We start from the raw sequence: 23,843 nt of genomic DNA on the forward strand, positions 1-23,843 counted from the left end.
TTTGGCCAATTGTATTAAACAACAAGAAAAACTAAGCACCCATATAGCTACAATAAACGTTATATAACCTGCAAAAGTTGATGAAAACATAATGCGATGCACTTGCTGCCTCAGATAACAGTTATAGCCGTTCTAATGACAGACAAAACACTCCATCTCCTTCATTCGCTGGTCAAAACCCTTAACTCCATTTGAACTTGAATTTCATATAATGTAGTGCACACTGATCAGTAAAGCCTGATACAATACCAACGCTGATGATGCAGTGTTGTTTAATTTGTATTTTTCCCCTTCTATCTTTTTTTTTTTTATCACCCCCCCCACCCACACACACACACACACACACCCCATGCCATACCCTATGGTTTTGTGAAATGCCGCCACTGGGTACCAATAATCCGTTCAGCAGTCCGAACTGTTCTCTGTAGTTTTCTGATCCCTGATTTTGGACCTGAGCCAAACCAGACAGTTATTGAAGTGCACATGACAGACTCGATGATGGCTGAGTAGAACTGTTTTAGCAGCTCCTGCGGAAGGTTAAACTTCCTCAGCTGGTGAAGGAAGTACAACCTTTATTGGGCTTTTTTTTTTACAATGGAGTTGATGGGAGTGTCCTAATTCAGGTCCTGAGAGATGATGGATCCAACTGTCTCCACTGCAGTCACAGTGCTGTCTATGATGGTGAGTGGGGAGAGTGCAGGGGGTTTTCTCCTGAAGTCCACGATCATCTCCACTGTTTTGAGTGTGTTGAGCTCTAGGTTGTTAAGACTGCACCAGACAGTCAGCTGCTCAAACTCCTGTCTGTAAGCAGACTCGTCGCTGTCCTGGATGAGGCCGATGATGTGGTGTCATCTGCAAACTTCAGGGGCTTGACAGAGGGATCTTTAGAAGTGCAGTCATTGGTGTACAGGGAGAAGAGCAGTGGGGAGACAACACAGCCCTGAGGGGCACCAGTGTTGGTGCAGCTGCCTATCTGTCAGAAAGCTGGTGATCCACTGACAGATAGAGCTAGGGACAGAGAGATGGGTTAGTTTGGTCTGGAGGAGTGTAGAGATGATGGTGTTGAAGGCCGGATCCTCACATAAGTCCCTGATTTGTCCAGGTGTTGCAGGATGTAATGCAGTCCCACGTTGACTGCATCGTCTACGGACCTGTTAGCTCAGTAAGCAAACTGCAGGGGGTCCAGTAATGGTCCAGTGATGTCCTTCAGATAAACCAGAACCAGTTTTTCAAATTACTTCATGACGACAGATGTTAGAGCCACAGGCCTGTAGTCAAGTCCTGTTATCTTGGGTTTCTTTGGAACGGGGATGATGGTGGAGCGTTTGAAGCAGGAAGGGACTTCACACTAGTGTTGGGCGATATGGTCATTTTTCATATCGTCATATCGCCAGCCTGTGAGATCACCAATACACAATATTATCGTGCATGGGTGGGTAGGGGCAAGAGAGAGACTCTCTGTATTTGTCATATGCTATTTCATAACTATTTGGTGATTTTAAACCGTGCGTGCGTGAGACAGAGAGAGAGAGCACCTGGAAGCACCAATAACCAAAATAATACTGTATATTTTCAAACATACTGAAAACTAACATGTTAAATATAAAAATATTTAAAACAGCTAGTTCATATATTCGGATACAGTAGCAGTCATACATCGCTATTAGGACCGCGCGTCTTACTGTGACAAGTTTGCTGCATCGGCGCAGAAGTTATCAGTCTAAAATCAGTCAAGGTGACACAACCCTACTTAACACAACTCCAAAGATCTATTGAAGATCTGTGTGAAAATGGGAGCCAGCTGGTCAGCACAGGATTTCAAGCAGGCTGGTGTCACACCATCTGGGCCTGGTGCCTTCCTTCTCTTGTTCTTCCTGAAGACCTGGCGCACATCTTCTTCACTGATCTGAAGTCCAGGAGTAGGGGAGAGGGGGGTTGCTGGAGGTGCTAACGGTTGTGTAGAGAGATAGTTAGGATGGGTGTGGGGGGTTTCAAAGATCCATACATTTCTGGCCAGGGAGGCGACAAGGCTAGGCTGACCGAAAAACTCCATTAGAGGCAGCCTGGACAATTTCAACAGATAAATATGTATCCTCTAGACCAGTGGTCACCAACCTTTTTAAGCTCATGATGATTCCTGACCTCTGCCTTTATGAAAGACAAGATCTACCTATTGAAGAATTGATAGAAAAATACTTCCAATTTGAGACCTTTATTTAGCATTTTAATTAGTGATGCACCAATCATGATTTTTCTAGGCTTTTTTAAAATATTTATTATTTTAATTTTTTTTTTACAAGCAAATTCGCAGATACAATCCAAAGATGCTACACAGATGTTGGATGTGCAATTATTTTTGGCAATTATATAATTTTTAGATTATATAATTTCAAGATTTAAAGCAAAAACAGAATGGAATGACAATCTTTTTGAAATTATGCTACATAAAATACATTCAAATTCATTCTCTGACAGCAGTTGGCACTTATGGAACAGCAGCATTATAGTGTTTCCTTGATTACCGCTGTAAACAAAGTAAAGCACTGCGCTTATAGATGTTTCATCGGGTGCACACGCCTGGCCTGAAGTTAACTTCCGGTCTGTTTGTTTATCGGTCTGGCTAGTGGCACTGACTACAAATGCAGTTAAAGTTAAGGTGATGAGTAGACTGAAGTTGGGCTCAGGTTGTTATGCAGTGGGATGCAATGTTTCCCATAAATTGATATATTTGTGGCGGCCCTCCACAATATCAAAACTTTGATTTTCAAAAAAGGCTTTCACTTTGTTGAATAAACATGAGCACTGCACGTTTCAAAATCGTGTTTTAATATCACTGTATCTCTGAAGGAAGCCGACTGCGTTCACAAAACTTTTTATTGTCAAAGCCTGTCTCATTTTCTTTTACTCATTTTAAAAACAACATGTCAACATACAAGAATGAAATGGGCCAATGGCCCTAACAACCTCTTGCACCCCAGTACCCTTGAAGAAAGGAAGGGGCAAGAGTCACAGTTCAGCAGTGCTGAAGCTGAGTGGAGAGTAAGAGGGAAAATTGTTGCCGGCTAGCAAGCCTTGAGCTCACAGACATCAGTGCCACTACTTTTTGGGCCCAGATGACACCCCTCAGATCCACCCTTGGTTGAGGTTTTCTGAGCCTCCTCAACCCCCAACAAATCAGAGTGGGGCATGGGAGGCAACACTCTCCTTCTGCTTCTCTCTCCTTGAGCTGGGTTATGGAGGTTAAGCAAAAGAATCCCTTGGGCCCAGGATGCTGTGAGGGATGTATCTCTGGAATGCTGTGGTTTGCAGGGAGCTTTACCTGCCACTGTGCAATCTTTGCCCACCAAGCCAGATGTTACCCTCGAGGCCTTGGAGAGCAATGCTAGAGTCTTAAAAGATGATACCGAACCAGGGCATAGATAGCCAAAGTCTCTTTAACCCTGGGCATAGTCTTGTACCAGTACTCACTCAATCCCTGTACATTTGAATAATTAAAAGCATCAGGGGTAACAATGCGAAACGACACCTCCGTGTGGAGATCAGGCAGAAATGGAAGCCTGCTGCGAGGTGGTTGCAGTCAACCTGGCAGAAAGCTTTCATCTAGTATGCTGCAAGCCATTTCCTAATTTGCCAATGGCCAATCAAGGATGAGCTTGGCCATGACCCTGGTGAGCACCTCCACCAGCTACTTATATGCGCCCTCTTATTTTCTCAGTGCCCTCTTTTTCTGTTTTTTTTTTTTTTTTCAATGGATACCACTTTTTTTATCCAGTTCATTTCCATTTATGGGTCAAATAAAGTCCCAATACACATTTTCTCAGTTACTATACCGTTTCACTTGTGAATATTACATTACAGAAGGTAAATGCAAACACTGATTTATTTTGACTTTAAGAACTACTTAGCGTTCTTGACATTTTACAGTAATTGGTTTTATATTGATTTCAGGAATATTCAAAAAATGTCAACCAACCAGGAAGCACAATCAGATGAACTGCTGGCTCTAGCAAGCATATATGATGAAGAGGAGTTTTGCATGACAGAATCAAGGCAGAAGGGCAAGATCCATCTGTGTCTTGAGCTTCCTCCTAACTTCAGACTGCTAGTCAAGGGTGAGATTTTATGCAGGATTTGGTCAAAATGTACTGTGATTTTCATGTTATACTTTGTTTGTGAATTAGGAACATTGATATTGATACACTATGAATATTGTACTTTGAACTATGATAAACATATCAAGGTCAAACAAGACCGAAAGTGAAATACACCCACACACACACACAGTGGTGGCCAAAATTATTAGAACACTAATATTTTCACCAGCTACAAAATGGTTTTAAGTCAGTTATTTATATCTTTTGCTGTAGTAAGTCAGTAGGAAATATCAATTTACATTTCCAAACATTTATTTTGCCATTAATTGTAGTAATCCAGTGAGATTTCTGACAACAGCCAGTGCTCCACTGAATCTATATGGGTCATTCCACGAAATCGGTGCCTTTTCTACTTGAAAAAAAAAAAAAAAGTTTAATCAACATTTTTTAAATCCATGAAATGAAGACACCTTTAAATGACAAGAAATTGTATTGTGCCATCTCAGGCTACGTAATTTATTATTTTATGCCTATTTTTCTAACTCATGTATTGTTATTTTTGTCATCCGTTACCAACACAAGCGTTACTAGATACTATAGTTTAATGAGAAGTTTTCACAGTTTTCACATATATGAGCAGCATTTTAGTCCCTCTTTTCATTGAGATCATTTGATTTTTATTTTATTTTTTGTCATTCAGATGACCAAGAACATCCTAATTTTGGAGGATGACCATGTCAATTAGTAAAAATATGTATATTTTTTTACAAGAGAGACAGTAAAAAGGGCTTTGTCCAAAATGAAATATAGTTAAAGTTACAGTGGTAAAACCTGGAAGGCTGTATCAAATATAATTTTTTACAATTTTTATGAAAATAATGACAGTAACAGGATTGACGTCATAATCACATGACTAACCAGAGTAACAGGGATGACAGGACACACATTCTTCAGCACACTGTACGTATGTTTACATAATACTTTACAGTTTTACCATTTTAAATGGCATTATATTGAGTTGCACTTACTTAGCATAGTTGTATAGCAAAAGTAAACAGTCATTTTTTTCAGTTTAAGACAGTTCATTGTTTATTTAGCACATTACATTTTCTATGTTTTAAGGGTATTGTAATTAGATAATGTGCCCATGTGTTTGTCTGTGTCCCCTCACAGCACTTCAAATATACTGATCTGGTTTAATTATTAAAGAAGATGACCAGATCTTGATGATTGAGACCTGATGCTGCTCTTGTTTGTAATCGAAAATTGATTATTGACAATGAGTTAAAAAAAAAAAAAAAAGTTTTATTGAGACTGATCATCCTATCCTGGTCATTAACAACAACAGTAATAGTAACAATATCACTAACTAAAATGTAACTCATGCTCATATGCCACTGAATGATATAGGCATTAGTTCAAATTACACCCAGGGAGACATTTTTAAATGTTTGCATTTTACATAGACAATCTTTAAAAACAGAGTGACACCTAATCTATGTCATCACTGTTACTCAAATGCCAAAACCTGTTACCCTAAAAAGTAACCGGGATAACAGTAAGAGGTTTGACAATTTCAAACTAATTTGCTAATTTCTAGCTAACAGTCAATTTCACAAAAGCACATGTTGGACACTTAAAATACTTTACTTGTAGATATTGATTATATTAAATGTAATATATAATTGTTTAAATTTACCTTTTTAAAATTGTATTTTTTAAAATATTGACACTGCATGATGTAACGCCCCCCCCCCCCTTCCACACTCAAGCCTCATAAATCATCTAAAATAGAACATTATAGAAGTGAGAGAGACACATGCTTGTGTTTTAAGTGTAGGAATCCTGGTTGAGAGATTATGTAACCTCCTAGAAGTGATGTCACTTGAATGTACATTATTTTACAAGGGTTTTTTGATGAGGGTAACAGTGCTGACATGAAATCAGGGGAAAGAAATCAAAATAAAAAGATTTTATTATCTTTTTCCTTTTTTTCTTTTTTTTAAGAGAAAAAATGCACTTGTGCCAAAAACATTGCTTAACAATAAGACTATATTTAAAACAATATGCAAATGTGATTGTTATATCATTTTGCAAATTAAAAGTCCTGCTGAAAAAGAAAAATCATAGTGAGGGACAGGCCAAAAACCTTATCCTTATCAGCATAAATGCTATTTAAATTATTAAAATAATATTTAATAGATTTTCTTTTATATAATATTGATTAATACATAGTATCATTATGTTTTTAAATTGCAAATTAATTTGTTGTTATATTAAATCTGTTTAATTGGACTTCTGGTGTGACCATGTAAGGGATAGGCAGCAGAATGGATAGTCTCCCGATCATTTCACTTTACCTTTTGCAGTTAATTTTATGTTATAAGACGGTGTAAATATGATTAAACGAATAAAGAAGGGGTTCCAAATTAACCTGTGCACAATGAGTAACACTAAACAAAAAAACGGTGCAGTGCAGTCTAAAAAGGCTAGCGTAGCTAGTAAATTATTAGCATGGTGGCGACATCGTCTCAAGAGGAAAATCAAGTTGCGGAGGAAATGGTCGATGATTTCTCGTCAATGACACAACTTGTTTCTGAACTAGCCAAGCAACGAGAAGTCCTGAAGGAGGACATGGCTGCCCTGATACTTAATTCAGTCAAACCTCTGAAAACGTCGGTGGATGCCTTGCACAACACGGTAAATTCTTTCCAGAGTCGACTAACAACAACAGAAATCATTATTGGTGTCTTTGAATGTCTTGTGGTGGCGGAATATATCATCAACTCCCATCAGCTCAAAACATAAGGATTCGATTCTCTTCCAGTGACTCAGCATCAGTGTGGAAAGGTCTGAAAGTAATCACCAACTACAAGATACCATCCCCCAGCACTGTGGAGAATCAACAACTGGCAGATGATCTGAATGAGTTCTACTACAGGTTTGAAAAACACCCCACACCCGGCCTGAACACCTCTCTACACAACCATTAACCTCTAGCAACCCCCCCTCACTCCCACACCAGTGAATTCAGATCTGCAACCAATTCAGATCAGCAAAGACGAGGTGTGCCAGGTCTTCCGGAAGTAGAAAAGGAAAAAAGCACCAGGCCCAGATTGCGTTACACCAGTCTGTCTGAAATCCTGTGCTGACCAGCTGGCCCCCATCTTCACACAGATCTTCAACAGATCACTGGAGCTGTGCAAAGTCCCTTCATGCTTCAAACGCTCCACCATCATCCCCATCCCAAAGAAATCCAAAATTACAGGACTAAATGACTATAGGCCTGTGGCTCTAACGTCTGTGGTCATGAAGTCTTTTGAAAAACTGGTGCTGGCCCACCTGAAGGACATTACTGGACCCTTACTTCATTTTGCCTACAGGGCAAACAGGTCTGTGGACGATGCAGTCAACATGGGATTGCATTATGTTCTGCAACATCTAGACAGACCAGGGACTTATGTGAGGATCCTGTTTGTGGATTTCAGCTCGGCCTTTAACACTATCATTCCAAACCTCCTCCTGCCCAAATTAACTCAGCTCTCCGTACCCACCTCTGTCTGTCAGTGGATCACCTGCTTCCTGACAGACAGGCAGCAGCTAGCAAGTCTGGCAAAATACAAATCCAGCACCCGGACCATCAGCACTGGAGCTCCTCAAGGCTGTGTTCTCTCCCCACTGCTCTTCTCCCTCTACACCAACGACTGCACATCTAAAGACCCCTCTGTCAAGCTCCTGAAGTTTGCAGACAACACCACACTGATCGGCCTCATTCAGGACGGTGACGAGTCTGCTTACAGACAGGAGGTGGCTGTTTGGTGCCATCTTAACAACCTGGAGCTCAACATGCTCAAAACTGTGGAGATGATAATGGACTTCAGGAGAAACCCCCCTGCACTCCCCCCACTCGCCATCATGAACAGCACTGTGACTGCCGTGGAGACATTCACGTTCCTGGGCACCACCATCTCCCAGGACCTGAAGTGGGACAATCACATAGACTCCATTGTTAAAAAGGCCCAGCAGAGGTTGTACTTCCTTCGCCAGCTGAGGAAGTTCAACATGCCACAGGAGCTGCTGAAACAGTTCTACTCCACCATCATTGAATCCGTACTCTGCACTTCAATAACTGTCTGGTTCAGCTCAGCTACCAAATCTGACCTCAGAAGGCTACAGAGGGTAGTCCGGACTGCTGAGCGAATCATTGGTACAACCCTCCCCACTCTCCAAGAACTGTACTCATCCAGAGTGAGCAAAAGGGCTGTCAAAATCACTCTGGACCCCTCACATCCAGCACACTCCCTCTTTGAACTGTTGCCATCTGGTCAATGCTACAGAGCTCTGAGCACCAGAATGGCCAAGCACAGAAACAGTTTCTTCCCTCAGGCAATCCATCTCATGAACACCTGATAGTAATTGTGGAACACACACTATTTATACACTTATACACTCATTTATCTAACACACATACTTAGTCTACATTTCAATTTGCACATAATATACCTGTACATACAAAATTGTCTATTATAATATACCTGTACATACAATTGTCAATTTGTATATTGTTATTCCTTATTTACTTGTTCTATTTTTTTATTCTTCTTTTTATTATCTGTGTTTTTTGTTCTGTTACTGTCATTCTGTTGCACTGTGGAAGCTTCTGTCACGAAAACAAATTCCTTGTATGTGTAAACATACCTGGCAATAAAAGCTCATTCTGATTCTGATGCTATATTTTGTGATTCAAGGAATTTGTTATTTTCTTCTTGCCTATAGCTAAAGGCTATATACTTTATTCACAACAAGTGTAATTTGAACTGGATAACGTTATGCTTTAGACTATCTTTTATTCATTTCAGTTATGTTTTGTAAGTTCATTGTTATACATGTGAAATATCTAAATCGGGAGACATCCACAGGAGATTGAATCGTTAAAAGAGTTAACATGAGGAGTAAGTCAATATACTGGAAGCATTGTGTTAAAGGGATGCAGCCTTCTAATATTGGGAAGGGTTGGATGGGGGAGGGCGTTAGGTCTTGTAGTTTTTCTTTTGTTAATTGATGGTTTGACATTTTTGTCTTGAGATTTTGGCTTACACATTAGGTACATATTGGAAGTTTGGGGTTAGACTTTGCAGTTGGATACAGTAAGCGTAATTATGCTGATAGAGAAAACAATGTTTAATCTCTATTTAATCTATACCTAAGAGATATGGTATTCACAAAAATCATTTCATGGAATATATCGGGTTGTAATCACGTAATTAAACGTAAGAAGATTCTCACATATCTCAAGCAAAACAAATCTGATATAGCTATGCTGCAAGAAACCCACCTCAGTGCTGAGGAATCTGATCAATTTAAACAGGGATGGATTGATCAGGTATACTCGAGCACATTTAATACTAGGAGTAGAGGTGTCACTATTTTGATCAGGAAAGGCTTAGACTTTAAAGTTCACAAAGCATATAATGACCAGGAGGGCAGATGGATAGCTCTGGACCCCTGTCTAGAAGGACAGAAATATACTATTTTGAATATCTACGCCCCAAATGTGATGTCTCCAAATTTCTTTAATGAAATCGGCAATAATATTATAAATATTGGCAATTATAACATAATACTAGGTGGTGATTTTAATCAAGTTAGAAATATAGACAATAAGTCTAGTAACAAACAGACCACTTCAATTTTGCACTCAGCAATAGACACTATAGCCCGATTCGGACAGTAATTGTTTCTCATACGGACGTCTGTAAAAATAATTTTATATATCACTTCAGTGATAAAACTCATGGATTCTGATGGCGATTTATTCACAGTGGAGGAGCGAGTTCTGTGATCCTGCGAACCAGAGAACGCACGCTGCTCACGTGGCCAGTCACATGATTGTGTGCTGTAAATAAAATTAATTTTATTTACAAATGTATTCTTATTATTGTGTAAAATGTATTTAAAAATACTTATGTAAAATGTATTCTTATTATTCCAAGCATATTTAATAATGTATAATCTTATTTATTATTTGATTATTTGAATCTCCTGTTTAAAAATAGGAAAATACGCTATAGTTGTATATAATTATACGCGATATCCGTTTATAATACACATTTTAAAATTGTATTGCATACCTGCTGCTGCCATAATAAAGACCCACTTTGAATGTTTACGTGCTTTTCTTCTCTTTCTCCTCTCACTCGCTGTGGTGGAGCAGTTATGAAGTATTGTTCTTTTAAATACTTTCCAGTATTTCAGAAAAAAATATGTAGCTATGCAAATTACACCGAAGTACAACAGCTACCGTACAGTGTTCGGGAGTGTTCAAAAAGGGGTTTAAACGCTGAATTTTGAATCGATTTCTTCTAGTAAACTCATTAGCCCGATTCGGACGGTAATTGTTTCTCAGGGGGACATAAATGATTTTCACCATATACAGGGGGTAGTTGGTGATTTAATTGCTGTCCGAATCCAGGGCGTCTGTGTTTTTCTCTCACCATCCCTGTAAAAATCCCCGGCCGAATTACCTACTGTTTGTTAACAAACACCAAGGTCGTGTGGTAATTTAATTTTACGAGAAAGTTTACCAGAAGAAATCGATTCAAAATTCAGCATTTAAACCCTTTTTGAACACTACAGAACACCATATGGTAACTGTTGTACTTCGGTGTAATTTGCATACATATTTCTGAAATGCTGGAAAGTATAAACGAACAATACTTCATAACTGCTCAACCACAGAGTGAGAGCAGAAAGAGAAGAAAAGCACGTAAACATTCGAAATGGGTCTTTATTATGGTAGCAGCAGGTATGCAATACAAATTTAAAATGTGTATTATAAACGGATCGCGTATAATTATATACAACTAACACGTTTTTTCCTATTTTTAAACAGGTGATTTAAATAATCAAATAATAAATAGGATTATACATTATAAAATATGCTTGGAATAATAAGAATACATTTTACATAAGTATTTTAAAATGCATTTTACACAATAATAAGAATAAATTTGTAAATAAAATCTCAGGAACTCACTCCTCCACTGTGAATAAATCGACTATATTTAAATCTCAAAACAACTGGTGAGTCAGGTTCAGTCTGCTTCAGTTGGGAAAATTTTTCTCTCAGATCACACTCAGTGGATGAAGTCATTATGACCACGAACAATAGGAAAAACACAAGGTGGCACTTTAACAATTCATTATTGCAAAATGAGATCTCATGTTCCTTTATACAAACAACAATGGATGAACACTATTATATAATGAGGGCATTATATAAATGTTATATAGTCATCATTATAGTCATCCAGATCCTGTAACTTTTAATAAATTGAACAGTTTGAAATTGGAGCTAAATGATATTGTACAGAAAAAAGCTGAATTTGCCCTATTTTGTGCAAAACAAAACTATTATGAAAAAAGTGAGAGAGCAGGTAAATTTAAACAGCTCAGCATGCAGAACTTTATTCCTTCTATCCTTGACGATAAAGATAAACTGATTAGATGGAAAGGAAATTAATTAAGAAATTAAGGTTTTTACAAATTTCTATCAAGAGCTATTTACAGATGTGGTCAGAATTGTTGGTACCCTTGGTAAATATGATCAAAGAAGACTGTGGAAATAAGTCTGCATGGTTAATCCTTTTGATCTATTATTTAAGAAATTCACAAAAATCTAACCTTTCATTGGAGAATAAGAATTTAAAATGGGGGGAGATATCATTATGAAATAAATGTTTTTCTCTAATACACATTGGACACAATTAACGGTACCCTTTTATTCAATACTTTTTGAAACCTCCATTTGCCAAAATAGTATAGGAGTTTTCTCCTATAATGCCTGATGAGGTTAGAGAACACCTGACAAGAGATCAGAGACCATTCCTTCATCCAGAATCACTCCAGACCCTTTAGATTCCCAGCTCCGGTGCATCTTCTCTTCAGTTCACCTCACTCATTTTCTATAGGGTGCAGGTCAGGGAACTGAAATGGCCATAGCAGAAGCTTGGTTTTGGGCCCAGTGACCAATTTTTGTGTTGCTTTTAAGGTTTGTTTAGGGATTATTGTCCATTTGGAAGCTCGTGGGTTTTAAAATAGAGGTGGCACACTAATTGTATTGGTCTGGGGATCCCTGCCTATTATTATTAATACTAGGCTATTGTTTGCTTAACCACTTGAAAATGGCTTTTTGGTTGCTTTTAGTCAGAAAACAACACGCATACAGCAAGATAATATAATTTCACTTACCTGGCCTATCACTTGAAGCAAACATCCATCCCTTCTTAAAAGTCTGTGTTAACTGCCTGTAGTGCCATTTAATTAAGCCGCGACTGCTGTAGACTATATCCAGCTTAGGTGTGTTCTCCCTTTATTTGTAATTTGTATATACTGTTTGAATGACAGCTTGGTAAATCTGTTGGCGATCAAATATACAATATCGTTACTCATCATAAGTACTTGGTACATTATCAACGCAGTGGGAGACGTTCAAACTAATATCATGTCATTTACGTCTCTATGATGATTGGTTGGTATACCAGAAGGGAGGCTAGCCTCCCTTGCAAAGTTTCTTTTCTCAACACTCCTCAGTGCTGAAAATTAACACTCGATACTGATTGGCTATTTTTTTACCAACGGAGGCACAAGAGCTCAGCTCTTCCCCGGCCTCCCCCTCCCCTTCTCTATCACTTAGCAGTTGTAATTACATCAGCAGATTAGGTACTTTTTGTCCCTGTGTTCACCAAACCCATCTTGAGTGTTTGCTGCTAAAAAGCTAATTTTTTTAGTTTCATCTGACCATAGAAGCCAGTCCCGTTTGAAGTTCCAGTCATGTCTGACAACTGAATATGCTGGAGATTGTTTCTTGGTGAAAGCATTTTCTTTTCTTGATTTTTTTTCTTGAAACCCTCCTGAACAATGTGGTGATGTAGGTGCTGTTTGATAATTTTTTAGAGGTTTTCTAAATAACTAAAACTATAATAAAATACCTAAGTACATAATACTATTATTGTTAGAATTTGCAACAATATAAAATAGAAATAAATACATTTAACATTTTAATTAAAACAATAAATAAACAATTATCTCCTGGCCAGAGGAGAACTGGCCTCCCAACTGAGCCTGGTTTCTCCCAAGGTTTTTTTTTCCACAGAGGGAGTTTTGGTTCCTTACCGCTGTCGCCTCTGGCTTGCTCAGTTGGGGACACTTAATTTCTAGTGATTATCGTCAATTTGATTTCGCAGATACTATTTAAATTAAACTGATCTAGACAATGACATCTTTGAATTCCGTAATGAATGAGTAATGCTGAAAATTGAGTGTTTAATCTTATTTTTATACATTACTGAGACTCTATCCTCCAATTTGATACTGTTAAGTGCTTTGACACAATCTGTATTCTTAAAAGCGCTATATAAATAAAGGTGACTTGACTTGACATGACTTGACTTCTGATTCCGAAACTCAACCTTTTTCTGCAATTCTCCAGCTGTGATCCTTGAAGAGTCTTTGGCCACTCAAACTCTCCTCCTCAGCGTGCATTAGGACGATATAGACACATGTCCTCTTCCAGGCAGATTCACAACATTTTCTGTTGATTGGAAATTCTTAATTATTACCCTGATGGTGGAAATGGGAATTATCTTTTGCTGCACATCAGAAATATATTATTTGGTTTTTCTCATTGTGATGGGTGATTAATTTGGCCTTTGCTTTGTTTCCCTCCTATTTATATTTCTGTGAAACAGGGAGCCATGGCTGGATAATTTCATGTTCATAATCATGCTGTTGTGCTCAAAATTGAGAATATGAATGGGAATATATTTCATATATATTTTATTCATAAGAATTTCTAGGTACCAGTAATTGTGTCCAACATTTATTTGAGAAAAAACGTCTTAGGTTACTTATGTAACCCCAGTTCCTCGAAGGAACGAGACGCTGCGTCAGGAGACGCTTTGGGGAACACCTACAGCGTAACCGGCTCTGAATGCCAATGAAATCTGTCCAATGGATGGGAGGGACGTCACGGGCGAGGTGACGTAATGACCAGCTGGTATAAAAGCACGTGCGGTGAAACCGGCGTCAGCTTCTAGAATGAAGCAAGCGCTGGCAGGGATGCCGGAAATGTGGCCTCGCGACGCAGCATCTCGTTCCTTCGAGGAACTGGGGTTACATACGTAACCTAAGGAGAGCACAGCCTCATAGCCCAGGCAGGGTTCTGGTGTGCCAGCCTGTACAGGGGGCGTGAACCGCAGACCTCCTTGGTGGTTGCTATAAGAGACCACCGATGTGTTGTCAGTGCGAACTAACACATGGCAACCTCTTCGGTCTGGGAGGAAGTGTTTCAGAGCCTGAAACACGGCCAGCATCTCGCTGACCAAGCGAGATGATGACCCCTCCACAGACCGAGAGGCGACACGGAGCTCCCAACACCAGGCCCAGGGACAAGAACCAAGGTTATCTCCACATGTCCAAGGCACGTAGGCACCGCCGCGTGACCTTGATCATGCGAAGCGGGTTCCCCCCTCGGGGAGAAACCCTTGGTCTTGCACCACCACTGTAGGGGTCTCATGTACAGCAGGCCAATAGGTAACACGTTGGACGCAGCCGCCATCAGACCCAGCAGTCTCTGAAACTGCTTGACAGTGAGTGACTGGCCTTCTTTCACCCTCCTGACTCTCGTGAGGATTGACTCGATCTGAGCAGGAGACATACGTGCCTGCACCGTGGTCGAATCCCCACCACCCCCAGATAAGTGGTTCTCTGTAATGGAGAAAGACACTTTTCTTGGGGTTCAGTCTTAACCCCAACACTTTTAAGCGAGCGAGAACAGCATCTCAATGTTGAGCCGCCCTCCGCTCTGATTGAGCGAGAATCAACCAATAGTCGATGTAATTGAGTATGCGGACGCCCCGTAGCCTCAGCGGAGCTAACACGGCACCCACACACTCGTAAAAGTGCGGGGTGAGAGTGCTAGGCCGAAGGGAATGTAAGTGGGTGTAAATGGAAGATGGCGGCGCGATCGATCGCAGCGGCTGCTCCGGGTCCCAAAGACGGTGCTTTTATGTCGTTTAATGTCGTCTGTTCGTCTCCAAATAGTGTCAGTTTACTGCTAACTCTTAAGGAAATCACCCCAGAATTCATCTATGATCGCCAAAGTCTTTTGGATATCAGCAACGCATACGAACATCAACTCTCGCCGGCGGCTACTGAGAAGCTACGAGGCCTTTGTTTACTGCTGGAGCCGGGCCTCGAGACCGTGGCCTCGCCTTATGACGCTACCCGCACAAGGCAGCGTTGCAAGCGGTGTGAGAGAGGACGGAGGCGCGGTAAGCGCGGAGGTATACGAGCTAGGCTAAGAGCTAACCCCTCAAGACCGGCTCAACGTTCGCTCTCTGGAAAACAAACTGGACTTAATTCAACTCAGTCGATCTACACAGCATGAGGCAAGGGACTGTTGCGTGTTTGTTTTCACCGAAACATGGCTAAACGACAACATCCCGGACTCCGCCATTCAATTGCACGGGCTAACCAACTTCCGAGCGGACAGAGATTCATCACTGTCTGGTAAGACACGCGGAGGTGGCTTGTGTGTGTATATCAACAAAGACTGGTGTAACAATGCTGCGGTATTATCAAAACACTGTTCATCGCTGGTGGAGTTTATGTTTGTGAAGTGTCGACCGTTCTATCTGCCGCGGGAGTTCACGGCCATTGTTATCGTTGCGGTTTACATCCCCCCGTGTGCAAACGCTAAGGACGCGCTTCATGAAGTGTATAGCGCCATCAGTGAACAACAAACAAAAAACCCTGACGGCTTTTTCATCATAGCCGGTGACTTCAACCACGCAAACTTAAAGACAGTTTTGCCAAAGTTCTACCACCATGTGAACTTTGCAACAAGGGGAAACAACACACTGGACTTTGTTTACACAACTGTTAAGAACACTTACAAGGCTGAACCCCGCCCCCACCTCGGGTACTCAGACCACATCACTGTTATGCTAATCCCAGCATATAGACCACTTCTCAAACTCACCAAACCGGTTGAAAAGCAGATCACAGTATGGCCAGACAATGCCACCTCAGCACTGCAGGACTGCTTCCAGGACACAGACTGGAACATGTTTAAAGAGGCAGCCACCTACAACAACCACACAGACCTGAATGAGTACACTGAAACTGTGACTGCTTACATCAAAAAGTGCACTGATGATGTGACAGTCACCAAGACCATCACCACACGTGCAAACCAGAAGCCATGGATGACAGCAGAGGTTCGTGGGCTACTAAAGACCAGAGATGAAGCATTCAGATCAGGAGATAAAGCAGCCCTCAAAACAGCAAGAGCCAATCTGTCCTGTGGCATCAAAAAAGCAAAACGTCATATGCCCAAAAAAATCAACAACCACTTTACAGACAGCAGAGACACACGGAGCCTGTGGCAAGCCATTCAGACCATCACTAACTACAAGCCCCCGCCACAGGCCTGTGATGAGGACACATCCCTCCCCGATGCACTCAACCACTTTTATTCATGGTTTGAAATGCAGAATGACACACCTGCACAGAAACTGCCCACACCTCCCATGACCGGGCGCTCTGTCTGTCTCCAGCCGACGTAAGGAAGACCCTATCTAGGATTAACCCACGCAAGGCTGCGGGTCCTGACAACATACCTGGCCGTGTTCTGAGAGACTGTGCTGCACAGCTGACAGATGTCCTAACAGATATCTTCAACACCTCGCTGAGCCAGGCAGTCGTCCCCACATGTCTCAAATCCACAACAATCATACCGGTACCAAAGAAATCACCTGTGTCCTGTCTCAATGACTACCGTCCCATAGCACTGACTCCAATCATGATGAAGTGCTTTGAGAGGCTAGTCATGCAAAACATCAAAACCTCCCTAACACACTCGACCCGCTCCAGTTTGCATACCGTCCAAACCGCTCTACGGATGATGCAATTTCCTCCACCCTCCACCTGGTTCTTACCCACCTAGAAAATAAAGACTCCCATGTTAGAATGCGGTTCATTGACTTCAGCTCGGCATTCAACACAATAATCCCACAACAGCTCATAAATAAGCTAAACCTGCTGGGCCTTAACAATTCCCTTTGTAACTGGATCCTGGACTTTCTAACTGGAAGACCTCAGTCAGTCCGTGTCGGCAACAACACCTCGAGCACTACAACACTGAGCACAGGTGCCCCACAAGGCTGTGTGCTTAGCCCGCTACTCTTCACACTGCTGACCCACGACTGCACTGCCAAGTTCAGCTCCAACCACATCATCAAGTTTGCTGATGACACAGTAGTGGTAGGTCTCATCAGCAACAATGATGAAACGCACTACAGAGAGGAAGTGGCACAGCTGGCTGAATGGTGTGGCACAAACAATCTGTCCCTCAATGTGGAGAAGACAAAGGAGGTTGTGATGGACTTCAGAAGAAACTCCATTGACCACCCCCCACTGACCATCGACAGCTCGACTGTGGAGAGAGTCAGCAGCACTAAATTCCTGGGGGTGCACATCACAGAGGATCTCACCTGGACCACCAACACCATGTCACTCTCCAAAAAGGCACAACAGCGCCTACACTTTCTCCGCTGGCTGAAAAGAGCAAGTCTCCCTCCACCCATCCTCACCACATTCTACAGAGGCACCATTGAGAGTGTGCTGACCAGCTGCATCACTGTCTGGTACGGGAACTGCAGTGCTGCTGACCGCAAGACCCTCCAGCGGACAGTGAACACAGCTGCAAAGATCATCGGTGCCCCTCTCCCCTCCATCCTGGACATCTTCCTTACACGATGCTCCAGCAAAACCAACAGCATCGTGAAGGACTCCACCCATCCCTCCCACAGTCTCTTCCAGCTCCTACCATCAGGAAGACGGTACCGGAGCATCAGAGCCCGCTCCGCCAGACTGCTCAACAGCTTTTTCCCCCAGGCTGTGAGAGCCCTGAACTCAATCCACCCCACCCCCCTCTGAAACCCCATGCAAACCCCTACCTCCTGAAAGATGGACCACCCCCCACCACAAACCTTACCACACCAAAGAAAAACTGTATGGAACTTAAATTTTTTTTATATTTTATTTTTATTTATTTATTTTTGTGCAATTCAAAGTGTGCTACACACAGGTGAGTGGGCCTGTACAAACCACCTGTAGTAACACACTCTCCTCTATGTGCACTATGGACACTTTACACTATGGACACTTTACACTGTGTGCACTATGGACACTTTACACTATGGACATTTACACTTTACACTATGTGCACTATGGACACTTACACACACTGCTGCGTGTACACAATCCCACAAAAGACTCAGCAATATATGTATGTTTACATGCTCATGCACTACAAATTATCCTGCACTGTTCCCCAACCAGCTGCTGACTCAAATGTCTCTCTTTGCACATGTACAGTATTTGTGAAGCATTCGTATAGTTTGTATTTTTTATCCTTTATTCATTTAGTTTGTATAGGGTAAATACTTATATATATAGTATACTTCTAGTTAAATCTGTCAGTAGGTTAGTTGTGTATAGGTTTATAGTGTTTTTTACTTCATTGTTGTATGTCTGTATTTATGTAGCACCGTGGTCCTGCGAGACACGACATTTCGTTCCACTGTATGTCCCCACATGTAGTGGAATGACAATAAAGCTCAACTTGAACTTGAACTTGAAGTACCCAATATTGGTAAGCTTTGCCCCCGAAAGCAAACCTCAGGAACTTCCTGTGAGTGGGAAGGATGGAGACATGGAAGTATGCGTCCTTTAGATCTACGTGTCAAACCAGTCCTCGGACTTGATCTGAGATACTTACCTGAGCATCTTGAACTTCAGTCTTGCAGACTGAGCGGTTGAAATGATGCAGATCTAAAATGGGACGCAATCGTCCATCCTCCTTGGAACTATGAAGTACCGGCTGTAGAACCCGGACTCTCTTCGTAAGGAGGACCCACCTTGATGGCTTCCTTCCATAAGAGTATCTACCTCTGGTTCCATTACCAGAGCCTGCTCGGGGCCCACTAACGTGGAATCCACCCCGTTGAATTGAGGCGGACGAGAATCGAACTGGATTCTGTAGCCTCTCTCTACAGTGCGCAGGACCCATCAAGACACAATTGGCAGTAGTTTCCACGCTGCAAAATAGTCTACGAAGGGAACCAGTCTCTCAAGACTGGCCTCTGGTGTAACCGGAGCGGCTAGTTCGGTGCCCTGAAGCGGCGCACAGGCACGGAATGACACGGAAGGGGTGGCGAGCATCTCAGCTCCACTACGGTACCAGGCAGAAGAGACTGAGATGTGCGCTCGCTGGAGACCGCTGCGCCCTGAAGCACCATAGGTGGCAGGGTTGGCAGAACGATCTCCTGAGGGCACTGGGGGAAGACGAGCACCGTACGCTGCGGTGAATCGTGCTCTACCCCAGCGGGGCTACCCTCATAAGGCCTGATCCCATTCACATCAGGGTTTCTTGGCCGAAGACCTCTTCGCCTGCTTGGCTGGGAGGTCCTTGACCGTGCACCCTTCTTACCGCCCCGACCCGCTCCAGCGGGGGCGATCTTGCCTATACGAGGAGCCAGCACGCGGCAGGGGCTGCTCTCGCCCAGCAGCCCGTGAGCTAGAGAGCAGCGAGGGAGAAACCCCCGCCCTCATCCAACTCCTTGAGCAGGTCAGCCTGGCATGCCCGCAATACCACGATGGCGTGCAGACATAAGCCAGCCCGACCTGCTGCCACGTACCCCTTGCCTTCAGAGACGACGCAGCTTCAGGGGACAGATAGCTCGCAAGCGTCTGTTCCACACGCGGGATCGCTCTGTGACCGCGCTCACTCGTCCCATCACATTACTGTAGTAATCAAAAGAGGGGACGAAGAGGCAGGCCGAATTGTTTTCCCTACGACCTCGACACCTCAGTGGGCAAGGGCAGGCTCGGATGTGGAGGCGAGTCTGAAACCGCAGAAAACCCTCTCTGCGGTTCGACAAGCCACTCCACAAGCTCCTCATATTGGGGTGACAGAGTGGGTGCAACATGCTCGACGCTTCCCATGTCAACTTCCTCGGAGGAAGACACAAGAAACGCCGACGCCACTGCCCGAGGGGAAGTAAGTGCGAGGCGGGCTTCCGAACTCGAGGAGCGGTCATGGGATCTGACAGGTGAGAATGGAGATAGAGACTCGCTCGTCTCCGATCCCTCCATCAGATCCCGCCGCGAACCCCACGAGCGCCGCCTCAGCGGAAGCGGGTAGCGCCGCGGGGAATGCCAACACACACAAGCTGTGTGTATCCCCCGCATACACAGAAAAACATCTGCAGGGAGGAACACACAGCTCGTATTGCTCTTCTCTCATATTCCAAGCCTTAAACTGGCTCTTCTTAGCATAGCTAAAGACAGACAACAGAAAATAAGACTGACCGAAACACAGAGCGCTTGCTGAATGGCAGAACGCTGATGCCGGTTTCACCGCACGTGCTTTTATACCAGCCGGTCATTACGTCACCTCGCCCGTGACGTCCCTCCCATCCATTGGACAGATTTCGTTGGTATTCAGAGCCGGTTACGCTGTAGGCGTTTCCCAAAGCGTCTCCTGACGCAGCTCGAGTTCCTGAAGAGGAACTTTTAGGATATTTTCCCCCATTTTAAATTCTTATTCTCCAATGAAACCTTAGATTTTTGTGATTTTTAAAATAAAAGATCAAAAGAATTAACAATTCACATTTATTTTTACAGCCTTCTTTGATCATATTTACCAAGGGTACAACAATTCTGACAACGTGTGTACATCACAAGGGGAAGTACCCATTGAAAAATATGACAGATTCTTCTCTTCCCTACAGATTCCTTGTTTATCTACATTGATAGGGACTCTCTAGAAAGTGGCATCACATTAGAGAAAATTAAGGATGCCATACGTGATCTCAAATCAGGTCGTGCCCCAGGAGAAGATGGCTTCCCCTCTGACTTTTATAAAAAACTTTTAAATTTCTTGCTCCTAAATTACTCTTGGGTCTTTAAGAATGCATTGATAACTGATAACTACCGGAAAGTATGAGAACCAGCATAATCACTCTTATTCACAAGAAAGGAAAAGACAAGCAAAAATTTTGGCCAAAGTACTCACAAAGACATTAGAAGACTGATACATCCAGACCAAGTTGGGTTTATTAGGGCTAGGTCATAAACCTTGTCAACAGGAGGGCGTCCATGGACGTCCACGCACACTGTCTGCGTGCAGTACAATTTTTGCATCTGCGCTGACAGTGTGTGTGTACCACAGCACACATGCAAGTGACTTGAACGCTTGGAAACAAAGTCAACTAGAAAGTTTGTATGCGCTGAACACGTCTTTCTGCACTTATGGCCAAAAGAGTACCTTGAAATGCGTACGTTCTAACGTGTGCGAGACGGAGCTATGACCATACAAGTGACAAGGCATCCACCCCAAGTGGGGCTTTCCTGTCCATAATCAAGAAAACAGCAGGCAGCACGTGTTTTCTGCAGACGCACTAAAGAAAAATCAACATCGGTTCTGTGGAACCCGATCGCAGATCTGTGCCATTATTCATATTGTGCAAACATGACTCCATGTGGGACCGCAGGTCTGCCCCCCATATACAGAGCGTCCGTGCCAATTGTAGCAGGGGAAGAGAACAAACGCTCCCTTGCCAATTATGCACCACACCACGTTTTCCATTCTGACTGGGCCGAGTGTCTCAGCACCAGAACTACTCCAAAACGTTTATTTACAGACGCTCTTACAGCACTGTCGACCACTCTCCTCTTACTCGTCCATGTCGTGATGCATTCGTTGTCGCTACTACACATGGCATAACCCTGCCCAAGGAATTCCCTCTGTCAACAGACTGGGGTTTCCCAGGGGATCAGTGCCTGAACGCACATCGGCTATATCGACACATGTCTGTTTTAAACGTCGCGTGGTATACAGTGCCCAGTGTCAGAACCCCCTCATAAAGAGAAGACCAAGCCACATTACTGCTATTGAAGCCATGAGCCCCAGCAGTCTCAATTCTCTAAGAAAAAAAATGTGCTCGCCCCCTCAGCCGAAACTGAGCCAGACAGCTGCAATACTCCTCTGCCCCTGTCGTCTGTCCGCTGACTCAGATATAACATTCACTGACTCTGGGCCAGCGAGCTCCTTTTGAGATTAATCAGGAATCCCAGAGCTAGTAAATGGAAAACAAGTGTGCGTGTTTGAAACACTGCTTGTTTCCTGCTGTCTGCAGCCAGGAGTAGGTCGCACAAATTGGTGAAAAAAAAATGCACAGATGGCAAAGCAGATATGCATGGCGCTAGGGACCCAAAAAAAAAAACAAACAAAAAAAAAAAAAACTGTAGGCACCCTCGACAGAGACCTCAGAAAATTTCTGTGCCCTGGGTGGTCATATTTAATTCAATTCAGGTTCATTTGTGTAGCATCTTTAACGATACAAATCGTTGCAAAGTAACTTTACAGAAAATTATATGCTTCGGGCAAACCCACTGATGTAGGCCAGTTCTGAGGATGTATTGCAGATGGCATGACAGGTGACATAAGCATTTTCAATAATACATTAAGTGCTTGTTCAACAGTCGTGAATATAAACTAGGGTGGAAAAGGAACTCCACTTCTTCTTCAGGAGGAGGAAGTAACGACTGCAAAACCCTCTTCCTCCATCTTCCCCTGTGGCACCACCTGAATTGCCACCTTGCTGAGGAAAGTATGGATTTCCTCCCTTAGCACTGGGGAAGCCCTCTCGGACACTGATGTTGCAATTACTCCACCGAAACCTGGGAGGGCACACGAAAGAAAGCGCAGCTTATAGCCCCATTGGAATCGTGCAAAGAACCCACAGTGTTGCTGCAGGTTGACAGGGAGGAACCCAGTGTGGTGACAAATCACCTGGGGAACTGCCATGCCCCCCTTTTTTTGCAAGCAGTGCTGGATATTGCATACCACTGTATTTACCTCCTCTGTCAGCACATGGCCCAATCGTGAGGTAAATAATTCCAATGTATTGTGATTGTTGTATCGAAGGAGGGTCAAGCCACTCTGCAATACAGACCCATGCAAGGGCCCTTCGTCACTTTCCTTCCATCCACCGCCTCGGTTTAGCGGGGAGGAGAGCCACGATCTGCCCTGCTTGAAAAATATAATCAGAACATTCCTTGTCCGCATCTAGCGATACATTTAAAAGTTCTACTCAGACTCTGGGGGCGACCAGAGAAACCTTGTCATGAACACTACACCGACTTCCCCACAATCGCCCTAATACTTCATTGCCATGCCAACAATGCATCAGCTGCATCAGGATAAGCCCCGGAAGACTGGAGCAGACCATGTTTGGCCACTGAGCCACCAAACACATGCTACACACCACATAAGTGCGGAATGACAGAACTGCTGGCAGCGCACACACGCACACTGGGGTTGGAGAGGGCTAACCTAATGTGGATAACTCTCCAACACTCCGGACAGTGCTTGTGACCATAAACACCCACATGCCATAGGACAGGGGTTTTCAACCAGGGGGGCGCCAGCACCTGTCAAGGGGGGGCGCGAGCATCAATTAATTCAGAGACATTGCCTTGAAGATTTATGAATATGAGCTTTCAATTCTTCAGCCATCCGCTAGGGGGCAATCTGACTCCCGCTGTTCGGCGACAGCGAGAATGGTGTAAAATGATTTACGGTTAGTCATGTCAGAAATCCAACCACAGATTGGCATG

General features: G+C 43.1%; 1 protein-coding gene across 3 annotated transcripts in view; it reads left to right on the top strand.

Annotated features, from left to right (window-relative positions):
• The window catches only part of LOC306851676 (E3 ubiquitin-protein ligase RNF14-like), a 56,334-nt gene that overhangs the window by 13,321 nt on the left and 19,170 nt on the right, over positions 1 to 23,843 (top strand). For all 3 annotated transcript variants that reach the window (XM_079388105.1, XM_079388106.1, XM_079388104.1), the window contains one exon: positions 3,949 to 4,112. In XM_079388105.1, coding sequence (XP_079244231.1) covers positions 3,962 to 4,112 — 151 coding nt within the window. In that variant the 5' untranslated portion in view covers positions 3,949 to 3,961. The remainder of the gene's footprint in view (positions 1 to 3,948; positions 4,113 to 23,843) is intronic.

Source organism: Barbus barbus (assembly GCF_936440315.1).
Source record: "Barbus barbus genome assembly, chromosome: 31".
In the NCBI taxonomy this organism is placed as follows: Eukaryota; Metazoa; Chordata; class Actinopteri; order Cypriniformes; family Cyprinidae; genus Barbus; species Barbus barbus.